This window comes from Lissotriton helveticus, chromosome 5_1 (assembly GCF_964261635.1).
Source record: "Lissotriton helveticus chromosome 5_1, aLisHel1.1, whole genome shotgun sequence".
NCBI lineage: Eukaryota > Metazoa > Chordata > Amphibia > Caudata > Salamandridae > Lissotriton > Lissotriton helveticus.
In genome coordinates, this window is record NC_136065.1 from 1,270,496,399 (window position 1) to 1,270,510,968 (window position 14,570).

Sequence of the window (14,570 nt, forward strand, 5' to 3'; positions counted from 1 at the left end):
TCAATGCTCCGCTCTGAACCGAGGCACCCTGGGCTTGGGCCAAGGTCGCCCACACCAAAAGCCGCCTCTGCTTCAAGGCCTGCTGAGATGCATGGTGCGGTGAGGGCTGCTTTGCTAGTTCTTGCCAGGAGTAGGTGTGCTTGCAGTCTGGCCCTGTCGGTTTGAGAACGTAGTCATTTACTCACTCGCTGCCATCCTGGCACTCCCTGGATCTCATGCCACCGTCGGCTCTCCCCTCATAGGTTAACACGGCCCCTCCCCCTCCGGTAACAGGAGTGAAGCATCTTATTGAGCAGGTATTTCTGGTTGGAGATCAAGGCGGGCGGTGCTCAGACTCCGCAGGTGATGCACGCCTCTCTCCCGCGCCTCCTTATATCGGGTGTCGTGGGTGGGCCGGGCACAGAAGGCTCAGGAGCACCGCAGACACAGCAGTCCCCTCGAGCGGCGGCGAGTCACTGAAGAGCGAATCCAGCTGTTCCTCCCAGAGCACCGCCGACGACGCATCCATCCCACGCAAGGGGTGAGACCCGAAGACAGGCGTCCTCCGCACAGAGCCCACCGCAGGCGCCGCAGGGAGACCGGGAGATGACGACCCAGGCCCCTGCAAAGGACGGCAGGTACCAGACTCCCCGGAGGCCTCACGTCCTCGCGAGCCTTTCAGAATCTCCTGCTCAAATGTACCCACTACCCACTTTCTTTTGCCTTTGGTTTTTGTAATGTCTTTCTCTCTCTCCCTCTCTCTGTCTCTGTCTCTCTCTCTGCCTGTCTGTCTGCCTCTCTTTATCTCGCTCTCTCCCTCTCTCTGTCTCTCCATCTCTATCTCTGCCTGTCTGTCTGTCTCTCTTCTTCTCTCTCTCTCTCTCTCTCTCTATATATATATATATATATATATATATATATATATATATATATATATATATATATATATATATATATATATTTTTTTTTTTTTTTTAACTTGTAAAAACAAATAAGTGCAAGCGCCCAAAGTTTTTCGTAGGAGCACCCTGCTGCCTTCTCTTGAGACCACGTCATCCACCCGACACTTCCTGTTTCCTTCCCACACTCTTGTAGGTTTTGTTTTGGACCCGATTTCTTCTTTTGTCGCTGTTTTCCTGTCTTCCATTTTTTCCTTCATTCTCCCTAATCTGTCCTTCTCTTTTGCTTTGGGTCGAAGCCTGGGGATGGAAAAGAAGTCCGAGCCCCCATAGAGGGTGTAAGTCTGGTGCCCCACCGCGTGCACACATTAGATACTAGCACTTGGAAAGAGTACAGTAATAATTGCAGAGTCCCTGGGGGTAGGGCGTTCAGCGACATTGCTGACAGTCTATCACAAGTTACGTTCTCAGTTAGCATGTGTTTTTTACTCCGGTAGCCTGAAGCTGGGATTTGACAGGCCAACAGCAAACCTATAAATTCTGGGAATACAGGCAGACATTTTGTGTTATAGTTTTACATTCATGGCTCCCTGATACCCAGGATCTAGTCCACAATACAGCACATTAATGATGTAATTCCGGTCAACTGCGTGCCTTTCAAACGCATCTGCTGCAGTCTAGGCATTCACACATGGATACCAATGACAAATGCCCGTGACCAAACACATTCTCAGCAATACCCAATAGGGAATGTTTGCATTTCACTTGGAACGTGCAAGGTCCCATGCAATACATTGTAGTAATGGGTATTTCAGCTAGATAACAGGCACCAACTGAACGCAGGATCTAAGGTTTCTTAGTATCATGCATAAGTAATGCATCTATCCAGATTTTGGCTTTGCATTCTGGTACTTGTAGTCCTGTTTTTAGAATGATATCAATGTACGAAGTGCAAGGAAAAACGTATACTGGGGAACAGCAGAGCTCTGAAGCAGATTCAATATATTCTACATGGAAAGGAGAAGCCTATATCGGAAAGCACAGTTATTCTAAACCACAAAGTCTCATTATTTAAATTTAAAATTAGTGTCATTTGGAAATTAAGATACTGGTTTCGAGGAGAGCAGAAAGAGAGAATTTGCCAAAAAACATGGGTTCCCCATCTTCAGCTCTGATGAAACAACCACCCTATTTATTGTATGTTGACAGACAAACTACCAGTGGCCCAAGGCCTGGAGGTATCGCCGGAAGACATGGTGGTGGAGCACATGCCCAATCTTGGATGACTGCTCTGCTACCACGAATATGTCTCTTCACCCTGAATACTATCATACCGCTGCCGAATATGTCTCTGGCGTTGCATACACTTGAAAATGGTGGTAGACTTTAATTAAAATGAATGCATAATGTTGCTGACCACATCACGTTAGGCAGTCGGTTATTTGGGTCTCTGGTGTGTTCCCTCACTTTGGGGCTACATTCCCAATACCTATGTCTGACGTGAAATTTCTACCTGCTATGGTGGACGTCGGGACATGTTCTATTAAAATGTAGCGAAGTGGCTCCTTCCATTTTGGACGCAGCTACTTTGGAGGAGAAATATCTGGCAGGCAACCCTACATCAGGTGACGTTTCACCCGCTGTCTTGGCTGAAAATGTAGGCCATCCAGCAATGGACACAAAAATGGCAGAAACAAAACTTAGAAGCAAGATGTAATGCTGCACCTCTACATAGAGGGTGGTCCAGTGTGGTCGGCGTAGGAGTCTCGATGGTGCAAAGAAGAGAAACACAAGGGCCTCTGTAGTGAGACCCAACAATGTTGCCCATTACAAATGTCCTTCACGTACAACACTGTGGGACAATAATATGCCCAAAGTAAAAGCACAATCATCACATTGTCCATAGTATGGAGGTCTTTTGTGCACACACTGTGTACACAAGTGTTTTCTCATCCCAGACAGCTGCTTCAACTTTTTTCACAGTTAACACATGCATATGGAGATATTTAAACATTGTAGGAAGAGTCACTTTTTTATTGTCATACATTTATGCTTATTCATCCTGCTAAAAGTACTTCTCTTAGCTGATGCCTGTTTACCAAGGGACACCCATGTCTTATGTGAAACTTGCACCCAGGCCAGGCCTTTCAGGTAGCAGCATTTTGCAGCAGTGTGGCCAAAGGTAATACAACAGTCACATTGAAACCATCACTTGATCAAATGAGGTAATTCATGTGTGCACGACACAGCAATAACAGCGGTGACATCCCTGTATGTTCCCCCAAATGATCCCAACCTATTACGTTTCAATTTAATTCAATATGACAAACTTTGACAGCAGTGGGTTGGTTCTACGTTAGCAAACTTACTTGCCCAGCTGTGAACAGGTGCATTCTGATACGTGTAGTATTTTCCCATTTGCAATAAGTGCTACATGTGCAGAAATACAAAATCAGTTACAAGAACAGATGCATGAGTAGATCCCTGTCCATCCTTAGCAACCAGAACATTCATTTAAATCTCTTCTTATCCGTAGTCATGTTTTCTATTTCCTTACTTTTGATACAATCGTGGCACCCGCACTCTAGCTTACGATGTTGAAAGCTAAACCATGGGTGCCACAGAGGTCTCGCATTTGCAACACTTTGAGCTATTGGCATTTTAAATGACAATGCTGTTTATTTATGTGTTTACAAAACCTGCAAGCGGTGTTTACGCACCGCTAGTAGGTTTTGTAAACAAATATATTTAAAAGGCATTATCATTTACAATGACAATAGCTCAAACTCATGCAAATGAGAGACCTATTGCATTGCAAATGCTTGTTACTTACATTGTGAACAAAATTTGGAGGTTCAAAGACACCTAACACCAAACTTTCTTTGCTGTGACGAGGAGGTGAAGAACGGGCAACCGGTGCAGTTCACAACTATTCTAATTTTTGGCAGATGCTGTACAGGAGAGCAGATCAGAAATACATCAGCTTCGGTCAATCACACACTGCATAAAAACACTCCCCCCGCGACAGTGCCTTATAAACATAAGTCCTATTCCTCGCCTCTGTTTGCTCCACAACATGCCAAGATACATTGATGACAACTCTGGCCATCACACACAAGACCGAAGGACTCCACATAAAGGCTGCACTACAACCCCAACCATTTCCAACCAAGCACAATCCAAAGAGCAGAGTGGCACCATTCTGCAAAGCACTTTAGTACCTCATTCGGGGGGGGGGGGGGGGAATGAAGCACTATGTAAATACAACTTAATGTATGTTGGTATCTGTAATCTTGATTTCAACGTTGGATCCAACTGAATCAAATAAGCAGATTGCAATTGTCTACAAGTAAAGCCAAGCACCGGTACAGTCTCCTCGTTGACTGGCAGTGATCTGGTCATCATACCGTAGGGAGGAGTAGGAAATGTGCACATAGTCCTCAATGTGTGTTCGAACTATCTCTTTAGCCCAGCCTTTTATATGTATAACTGACAAATTTGCATATATTCTAGTTATTTTTTTCCACAAAGAAACCCATCGTGCTGAACATTGAAATCGACGTTTTTCTATTTTTAGTGATTTTAGCAGATAAATCGACAGAGAGGTAAATACCCACACACTGCCACACAGATTCAGAAACGACTTTTATTGCTAGCGTGTCGACCTTAGAATGGTGACTAGCCAAGTTGGCCCTGCAGAGATTCAGATCTGCATGTGCAGGGTGCACACAGAAGAAAGCCGAGCCCTAGCAATATCTTACTGGGATTGGAACCGAGGGCCGTTTGGTTACAAGTAAATCTGTGCAGCAGACCCATAAAACCCCTTCTCCATCACAAACTTTATAAAATAAAATAAAAAAAAGCCCCACGTCCCCTTAGCCCCGCCGAGTTATCCTACAGCTCCAGGAACATGTGATCTGCGTGTATTATTGTAAAGCAAATCAGCCGCAGGCATTTCAACAACGCGAACGGTCTGACTGTGATAGGAACACGGGGTCTAGTAGTGGTCACAACGCACCTCTGCAGCGGGCAAACCTGCCCTGTGTGCATTATCACTGTAATTGCATCGGGAAGGCGACCCCCTTAGCTGTCTTGGTTTATCGCATGTTATTTCCCTTATTTATTCTTCTGTTTTAAAGTTTTCAAGATAACATGTAATCGGAAAGCTGCGTGACTGAGTCACATGCAGGGACTGTTTCTCAGCCAGGCCTACAGCGATGGAAGTGGGTGGAGGGGGGTGTGTCTGAGATCGCCAGTAATGATTGGCCCGTTTTAGGAGGTGTGTTCGCTTAATCCTCCTCTGAATTGAGTCATTCAGACGTACAGCATCTGGAACGCAGCAGAGCGGAACCGCTGTGAAACCAGACGGCCGGGGCCCGCAGGCCCAGTCCTAATGGGGAAGTGAAAACTGTGTACACAGTCACCTTTTCCCTCCTCCCGCTTCCCTCTCTACACTCTGCTCTACCTCATGTATTCCCCTCACCCACCCCCGCCTTTCCTCTGCGCTCTTTATCCCGCACCCCCCGCCCCCCCCCCCCGACTTTTTAAACCCCCATCCTTCTTGCACAAAGTAGAATGCGGTTTTCTTGAGGTGGAGATGACGTCAGACGTGCACAGCTAAAGCGAATAAAGTGCACAAACAGAACGGTGGATAAAAGCGCATTCTGTACTTTCTGTAGGGTGACCAGACGTGCCCGGATAGTCCCGGTTTTTCATCGGCAGTCCCGGCAGATTTCGATAATTTTGGCTCATAGCCCGGTTTATAGAGGGGGTCGACTGAAAGCATCGAGAGGCACTTTTTTTGGGTGTTATAAGGCTGTGCCAGTGAGCAGCTGTTATAAGTAAGCAGTTTAATTAATATGTATGATGTTGGTTGTAGAAATTACATTTTATTTTCTTAATGCCTTTTCTGTGACCTTATGTTGATGAAAACTGTAATTCTGCACCATTCTGTTGATGAAAAATGGTAGTCCTTCTTTTTTCCTAAAATATCCCGGTTTTTGGTTCTCAAGATCTGGTCACCCTAACTTTCTGGGCAGTTTCGGCGTCCGTGGCCTGCGGAGACGTCGTGACGGGAGGGGGAGCAGACGCAGTCCGTCAGGCTGAGATAATCAGATAGCCGCAATGGCATTAATATAGTGCTTCGCACACGGTGACTCTAAAGAAGTGAATCATTTCACTCCAGAGTAATATTACCCCAAAATTACACAATACCCCACCCGAAAGGTGGGATGTGGCTGTTCCAAGCACTGGGAGTTTGTGATCACCTACAAACTTGTGAGTTTGTGGGCAGTCACATCATTTCCATCCCCTTGTCCTGCACGTGTTCAGAGATTTACTCTTGCCCATGGCATTCTCTATCCTTGTAAAGGACCAACACACTCTCCTCAACTTGGCCTGGGATCGAGCGCCAAAAAACGACAAATCCCGAAGGTTCAAGCAGGACTTTTGGAACTTGATGAGGAGGTTCAGGATGCTCAGTGTCTGAAAGATGACATCCAGCCGACCGGTGGCCGGGCTAGGAAAAATACATGGATGGACCAATCATCGTGATGCCTTAAGAAATACACTGCTAATGGAAACCGCCTATCAGAAAAGCTAGAATGGTTGTAAATACTCTGGTTTTTTTGCCCGAACATAAGTGTAAAAGGGGGAGAAGAATCTCAGAGATCTCCAGTCTTCCTTCAGAGTCAGGATCTGTAGGAGATGTGTGGATATGCATCCTCCACTCTAAGATAGCTACAGATTCCTGCAGGAAGCTAAGAGGGTTAGGGCCATATATATCAAGGAACCATTTCGCGATTCTGTAATAGCGATTTTTAAGAAATCGCTATTTCAGAATCGCAAAATGGTATGTATCAAGAAAAATGCATTTTTTTAGCGATTTCCTGATATTCCTTAATTGCGAATTCGCAAATTGCGAATTCGCAATTAAGGAATACTTTCCCATTCATTCCTATGGGCCTCCTGGCCCATAGGAATGAAGGGGAAATTTGTGAATCGCAATTTGCTAATCGCAAATTGTGAATATTTTCAAGGGTGCAGGGGTGTCTCAAGAACTGCACCCCTGAAAATGACATGTGTGCGCATATGGCGCACATACATGCCCTAAGGGCCCTAAGGGCATGTATGAGCGTCACATGGCACCTTTTGATTTTTAAAAAAATGCTTTTTTAAAAGAATTCACAACTTATCACCAACTAGAAGTTGGTGGTAATTTGCGATTCCTTAATGGCATTTTGGAATGTTTTTTTCCTTGATACATTGCATTTAAGGAATCGCAAAATTTGCAATTCCTTAAATGCAATCGCAAAATAAGGAATGGCAAATTTAGCGATTCCTTATTTTGCACCATAATTTGTTTCATACATACCATTTAGCGAAAATGGGTTCGCAAACGCCGGAATTCTGCGAATTTCGGCGTTTGCGAACCCATTTTGCCTTGATACATATGGCCCTTCGTTTTTCTGTGTGATATGCATCTAGAAGTTCATGATTCCCACGAGGAAATGTCCTCATTTAAACTTGGTGATTATTTTGGGTGCTTTATGGCTTTGTGAAAGTGAAATTCTACTTTTGTCTAGGACATCTTCAACTTCTGGAAAATCAGATCCCCCACAAAGGTTCCATGACAACTTTCATCCATTCCCCGAAATGCAGCCGATGGCTGGAGTAGGCCTTTGGTGGCCATTCCTACTCCGGAGGATTCTGTGATGCAGTGCAGGAACTGAGAGAGGCATGGTGTGTGTATAAACCCTGTCAAGGAGTGAGTGTGATACCTACAAAGGGGTTTAGGATGGTTCTCTCCCCCCTAGAAAACAGGGGGAAAAATAGCAACAATTATGCATTATATATCCAATTGTATACGTTTTTCCTCAAAACAGACTTTGTGCTACCCCCATGTCGCTACTTCTATTTCAATTCCAAGCGTCGCCTACTAAAAAAGAGCACACAGAGAACTGTCTACATAAAACAGGACAAGTTAAGTCCCCTTCCAACAACGCGCATGGCATCCCCTTGACAAGCTGTAACACAGGAAGGAGAGCATGCTTCCTAGATCCTTCAGCTGCCTCCCTTTGCATGGAGAGGAAAGGATGAGAGAGTAATCATAAGGGGAATCTGGTGAATAGTTATTTATTTGACACAAGCAGCAGGATATTTCTCATAGAAACACAGTTCATAGAGAAGGGTGATAGTTCGCATGGTATGCTGAAAAGGGAAGAGAAAGAAAACAAAGTGGATGCTTGAGGCATTGACCGAAGACGTAACAACCAAATAACAGTTTAGTTTTACAATAGGCTAATTTACAATTGGCGTAGTAGATGAATCCTTGGTTATTATTACTCTCTATGATCACATAAGATCGCTCTCGAGGCTGGCTTTGAACTCGCTGAGCATGGGGTCATGCATGGATATAAGTACCGTGGAGGATGAGCAACGGGGTCAAGGTGGTGGGTGGGAATTCCTGATGAGTGCAGAGGGTCAACATATCGGAAGGGTAGACCGTTGCAAGATCATGGGCCACATTAAAAACAATTGAGAACAGCTGATTCTGGCCAAGAGATGCAGATGGCCAGCTTCCTGGTTACTGCACTAGATTCCAGCAATATTCTTTTTTATATGTACATATATTATTGGCTTAAAGTACAACCACCATTAAAATGTACACGCTCTCAAACTAATGACATTTGCACTCCTCATTTGCCCTCGTTCAAGCTTAAAACTGAATTTGAACTGATTACCATTATTGTACTTAAACAAGATTGTAAACAACAAATTAAAGAGCACAATAAAAAAAAATGGAATTAATACTTTAAGTCAATATAGTCCCTTTACCACAAGAATTGGAGCCCTGTGAGTCCAACAATGCAGTGCCTGACCGGCTGTGGAGTGCATGGAAATACATTGCTGTAGGTACCAGTTAGGAGGGAATGCATGGATAGTGAGGTAAGAAAGACAAGTAACTGGTAGAAACAGCAGAGGATTATTGAGTAGTTTGGGAGTTTGAAGGGGGCTGAAGGTGCACAGGAAGTGGGGATGAGGACATAGTGATGCAATTTTTGAAAATACTTGTATTCGGCTTGGTTGAGAGACTGAGTATGTTCTAGGTGTCAAGGTTTTTTGGGGTCCTACATTCACTCCATTTGCGCAGTCTATTCTCCTGGTTCCTCTGCCTTCAGTGAACAGAACACGGCCCTACATTTATGTAAACTTTATAAGCAAAATACTGAGACAGCCTCTTGAGCCCTCAAAGAGCACATCACTAAGTCATCAGGACCCTGGGTCAGGCTCGTGTGCCCTATGTAAGCATACTCCTGTGGGCCCTCAGAGACTAGAGCTCTGTGCTCCTGTAACTTCAGTGAGCAGCTCACCTCTGCCAGCTCCTGTGCTCACTCAGTGAGCAGAACAATGTTCTAGGCCTTTGTGTCCATTGAGGAGATAAACCAGATAGCGTGCCCTCAGTGAGCAGGGCATATTGCAGCATGCACTGGCACCCTCTAGGCACTAGGGACTCTCTGGTGCAACGCTCTTCCTCTTTCTGTCCCAGCTCCGTCTGAGCTCATACATTTCCAGAACACCGACAGTAAGGAAAGCCAACCATGCATCATTTCTGACTTGTGATTCAGCCCCATGACCGATAATGGCAACAGAAAGCACAAGAGAAGGATTAAATAAGGATTCACAGTAGGACTGCCAACGAGAGAGATGGGTTGAATAAGGACACACAGTAGGACTGCCAACGAGAGAGATGGGTTGAATAAGGACACACAGTAGGACTGCCAACGGGAGGAATGGGTTAAATAAGGATACAGAGTAGGACTGCCAAAGCCTGAAGTGCCAGCGCGGCATTCTAACTGGGAGCACATGTGACCTCATGCATGTTACTACCTCTTTCTGTGCAGAAGCTCAAGCTTGCAACAAGCCATGTGTGATCCTGATCTTGTGCACATCCCCCAAACACCTATGAAGCTGCAAATCAGAGTTGGGACCTGAGGACTGCTGTCAACCCAGGAGAATACAGTTCTTATTTACTTGAGCAATGAGTGATGATGGGCAAGACAGTATCTCTCTGTGTTGCAGGGCCCTTTTCTTCCCTAAATGAAATTTCCTATACTAATGTCTTTTACATGTTATAATAAGATTCAAGTCTTAAACAAGCATTGGCAAAACCAATAGGTAGTGATGCCCAAGCTATTGGCCTTGTCAATGTGAATGTCTTTAATCCATGTTGCCTAGCAGCACATCTGCTGTTCAGCTCCAAGACTTGGCACTTGGCCACCAGCAGAAGATGTTTCTATTTTTAAAACTAAGCCTTCACAGGCCGGCCTGAAAACAAAGCAGACAAGAGAAGCATCGAGGGAAGGCTTGGCTTTGCAGTTCGGGCTGGACTGCTCCCATGAGCCACAGGGTCAGTCTGATTTGCATATGGCCATGTCTGAACTGGGGTGGCAGAGTGGGCTAAAGAATGGTGATGGATCAAACCCAGATCTGTTGACTGGGTGTGAGTGTCTGATTGGTTCAGATGCTCCGTCCACCACCACCCCCTTTTGTACCGCTTTGGCCGCCATAAGTTGGCAGGGTATGCTCAGACGCGAGTCCCTTGCTCACTTTGCCACTGGATTCAAGCAAGCCTGGCTGAAGACGCTGTAATGCCAGAAACCGGTCCTAGGGAGCTTGTTTCCGGCCCAGGGAAGGCTTGGCTTAGCAGTTCGGGCTGGACTGTTCCCATGAGGCACAGGGTCAGACTGATTTGCATATGGCCATGTCTGAACTGGGGTGGCAGAGTGGGCTAAAGAATGGTGATGGATCAAACCCAGATCTGTTGACTGGGTGTGAGTGTTTGGTTCAGATGCTCCGTCCATCACCACCCCCTTTTGTACCGCAAGAGAAGCATTCAAACATGACCCCAGCATCACAACAGCGGGGACCTGGGCAGCCAAGACAACTCCCCTGTGTGGCCCCTAAGCAAGCTTGAACCCTGTGGTTTACCTCAGTATTCCCTGGCCTTGCTTTTCTCAAAACCATTCAGTTCTAAAGGCCCCTCCAAAAATGTCCGTAGGTCCAATAGTGGTTACAGCTTAATGTGCTCACACTGCACCAGGACAGAGATGAGACCAGACGCACGGCTGTATCACGTCTGATTCAAATATGGAGACAACTAATCTGAGGGCTTCACCCAGGCATGAGGTGGGGGCACAAGCCAGTCACAAAAGAACACAGCTCAAGTGATAGATAATGCAATGTCTAGACAGAGGAAGTGAAAAATACGAGACACCACTTTATGGCCATGAACGATCAACCACCCACTGATGGACATACCTGGTTAGAGCCCGAAAGTAATGTACAGCTTTACATATAAGGGGAGGCGGGAAGGCTCTGAAAAACGACTACATTTTCATGGGTGTGGACGGCTGGCAAAGTCTGTAAGAACCGCGCCATAAACCGGAATTTCCTGCTCAGTGAACTCTCTGAGAGTGACTGATCTAATGGGGACAGGCAGAGTTTGGCTTGTATTGAAAGAGTCATTTTGCAAGTGCCTGCAGGGGATATTATACACGGTTCTCCACCCTGGTGCGTATTTAGATGTGGGGAAACGTGCTTTAGACGAATTCCGAGCCTTTGAATTAAGGGGGCAGATTGGTGGGGCTCAGAGAGCAGGCAACACCTGCAGGTAGAGAGAAAAACAACCTCGCCTTCACACAATGCCAATCATAACAGCACCTATTGCCAAATAACAATACAGTATAAGAATAATAATTCTACAGAATGCACGTTTATTCCTTCTAACGTATGATTGAGTGTTGTGAACCACCAATTGCATATGGTGCTACTGCTTCTGTTGACCACTGTTGTAAAGATATTTCGAAACCTTACCATACTCCTTCCCCCAGAGTATGCCACGCTCCCATGCACTGGCAATGCCCATAGATGGTATGACTGTGATATCCTAGGTTGCCAGTGACGCTAGCAGACAGGGATGTTCGGCCAGGGCTCGCGTGGCACCCAAAAACAAGGTGCGCTGGCTAGGCTGTATCGCGGTCGCTGGCGGGTGGAGCGCAAGACAGCCCCTCCCAAGCCCCTAAATCAGCCTGTGTCAGGTTATTAATGCAGTCGACTCCTCTGACCTTATCACAGTACTTAAGAGAATACTTACTCTGTATGTCATGTTTTGGTATTTTAGGTGCGTACTACCAATTTTATGATTTTGCAACCTGAACGGTTCGGGGGTACATATAATTTTGACCAGAGTGAAAATTGTTTGTTGGCCTGCTATTTGGTTGTGTTTGATATTTTTTAACGGTGTGTCATATTGTTTCATGACCTGCTAAATCTTGGATCTCTGAGGAGAATTCTACGTGTAGATCTGTGCGCCGAAGCGCGCTGCCGTTTGCTTCGTTCTGTTGGGTGTACTGTTGTCCATTGCTCGGCACTGGTAGGAAGTGTCCGGTCCCCTTTACACCACAGGTCGGAAGTGTGTGAAGGGGCGGCGTCTTGTACTGACACCATCCTTGGACACTGGTGGCAGAAGCTGATGTTCAACGTCAGTTCTTTCCAGCCTTCTCTCTCTTAACAAGGTCACAAAACTCAGCCTCTGTAAAGTCCTAAACCCCCCCCCCCACATAAGTGACTTTAATTTACTTGTTTATTTACCTAATGACTAGTTAGTGAACCTCCCAAGATATGCACAGTCTGCCGGTTTAAATGGGCATGCCAGGCTCGTCCATGCTCAGTCCAAAGCTGACCATTTGGGAGTTGCGGACCTTGGCCCAACCTCAAGGGAGGCTGTGGGCGGGGCACACTCACCCCCCTGTGGTTGTATTAGGTTAGAAGTGACTGCATTGGGCCACGCCATTCATTGAGACACATGCCTGCGCTCCGCCAGCACTGTGAAGTGAGAAGTGACTGCCCTAATAAAAGCTGTTCTTATATGTAAAAAACCTAATGAAGGAATTTGAATATAAAATGTCATGTTATCCATATGTCTATAGCGCACATCTACCGTTAGTACACAGGTCTGTCTGAAATGCATTTCCACGTGACTGCTTGTCAAGGGATGATGTGTTTCCAGGTCGCGTGTTGCAGTCCATTGCTGAATGTGAATGTTTATGCACATGCACTGCATATACCGAGACATTATGCTATCAAAATACATGGATTTGTCTTGTATTTTTATCACAGCACCAGGCATACATAGTTTGACAACAGTAACACTACTTTCACCCTTCGCTGCACATTCATTCATTGTGCCTCTGTAGCCTGCTTTCTGTGTATATAGAAGTGGGAAGTAAATCTGAAAAGGTTACTGAGGGGCGAGAGTCACACCTGAGCGTCATGCTTGTCTGACTCCAGTGGCCTGTCACACAGTTATACCTTCCTGTTTTCTGTTAAAAAATAACTTTTGGTTGAAAAGCTTACCGTTTCTCCCGTGTGAACTACTGGACATTGAGCTGTACATGTGATAGCACGACCATAATATTATATTTTTTTCACTCCGCTGACGTTATTACCTATGCCCTCATCAGCCCATGGGGATGTTTGGCTACAGCATGTTCCATAAACAAGTCCCTTTGACACTATATCAGAGCAACGCCTGTCTCGAAAGGTCAAAATTAAAAGCATGAGGAGCTCGACGATCATTAAGGCCTGGGAAGCTAGGCCCCCGTCTATGTCTGGGAAAGCAGACGTCGGTCAAGGCCTGGGGAGCAGCGCCACAGTTCAAGGCCTGGAGAGTGCACCTTGGTGCATGGTTTGGTTTCTAATTCCTCATTTCAAGGACTGTGGAGAGTGATGCCTCAGTTCAAGACCTGGAAATTTGGAAGTTAATCCTGGGAGGCTAGTTCCCAAGCAAGATCTGGCAGCTAGCCCTCGGTTAAGGCCTGCAAAGCGCGGGCAGGTAGTTCTTGATTTAGACCTAGGCCTAGCTCCCGTGCAGTTATGTCATAGGGAGGAATCAGAGTCTGCGTAAGGATTAACTAATCATCATGGTGGCCTGTTAGAGTCCTAGGCCCGCGAAATCCAAGGCCACCAGGAGATGAGTCCTTCGCCATTCTAACAGTGTCTACAGCCGTTATGCTAACAGTGAGCACACTCAGACTTCATCAGATGCCTCTCCCAGACCGACAAATTCCCCTCCCAGCCCTCAAGAGGAAGAAAGAATTGGCGAGTTTCAGATGGAGATTAATAGGCACACTCCCCTTCATTTCCCTATGAAAAAGATAAGAAGAGAGGAAATGAGAGAGAAGACTTAGGCATAGAATAAACTTCCACAAACAGGTTGTGTCTCACTGGCATTGGGTATTTTGACCTCTGACAGGGAAGATGTATCTATGTTTGAGGAGGACTGCCCTTCGGTCTAAGATAGGTCATGCCATAGCCCACATCAAAGCTAGCATCACTTGGAATATGCTTCCAGATCTTAAGATCTGACCGAACTTGGCTGTGTCGCGGCTCATTAAAAAGAGTCCCATTCCCTTATCATAAGAGAAGAAGGGTTTATCTTAAGGTGAGCCTGGGAAGCTCCGTGATTTCAAGGACAACAGCCAGTGTGAATATTGTGGATTACATGTTCCATGGGAAGGTGTGAGAGTACTGTATCTATGTCTAGGTGTAGGAATAATAGTTCTTTGGTGTACGTAAGGCAGAAGGCTTGTATATGTGGACTGCATAGATATTAGATTCATCTAGAAGAAA

The 14,570-nt window shown here is 45.8% G+C and overlaps 1 protein-coding gene across 3 annotated transcripts in view; it reads left to right on the forward strand.

Moving 5' to 3' along the window:
* The first annotated feature begins 294 nt into the window (after positions 1 to 294).
* PNP (purine nucleoside phosphorylase) overlaps positions 295 to 14,570 on the forward strand; it is a 73,297-nt gene continuing 59,021 nt past the window's right edge. Inside the window, exon 1 of one of the 3 annotated variants that reach the window (XM_078644073.1) lies at positions 295 to 617. In XM_078644073.1, coding sequence (XP_078500199.1) covers positions 586 to 617 — 32 coding nt within the window. In that variant the 5' untranslated portion in view covers positions 295 to 585. Of the gene's footprint in view, positions 678 to 14,570 lie in introns of all 3 variants that reach the window. The other 2 variants (XR_013594867.1, XM_078644070.1) reach the window with 2 other exon arrangements.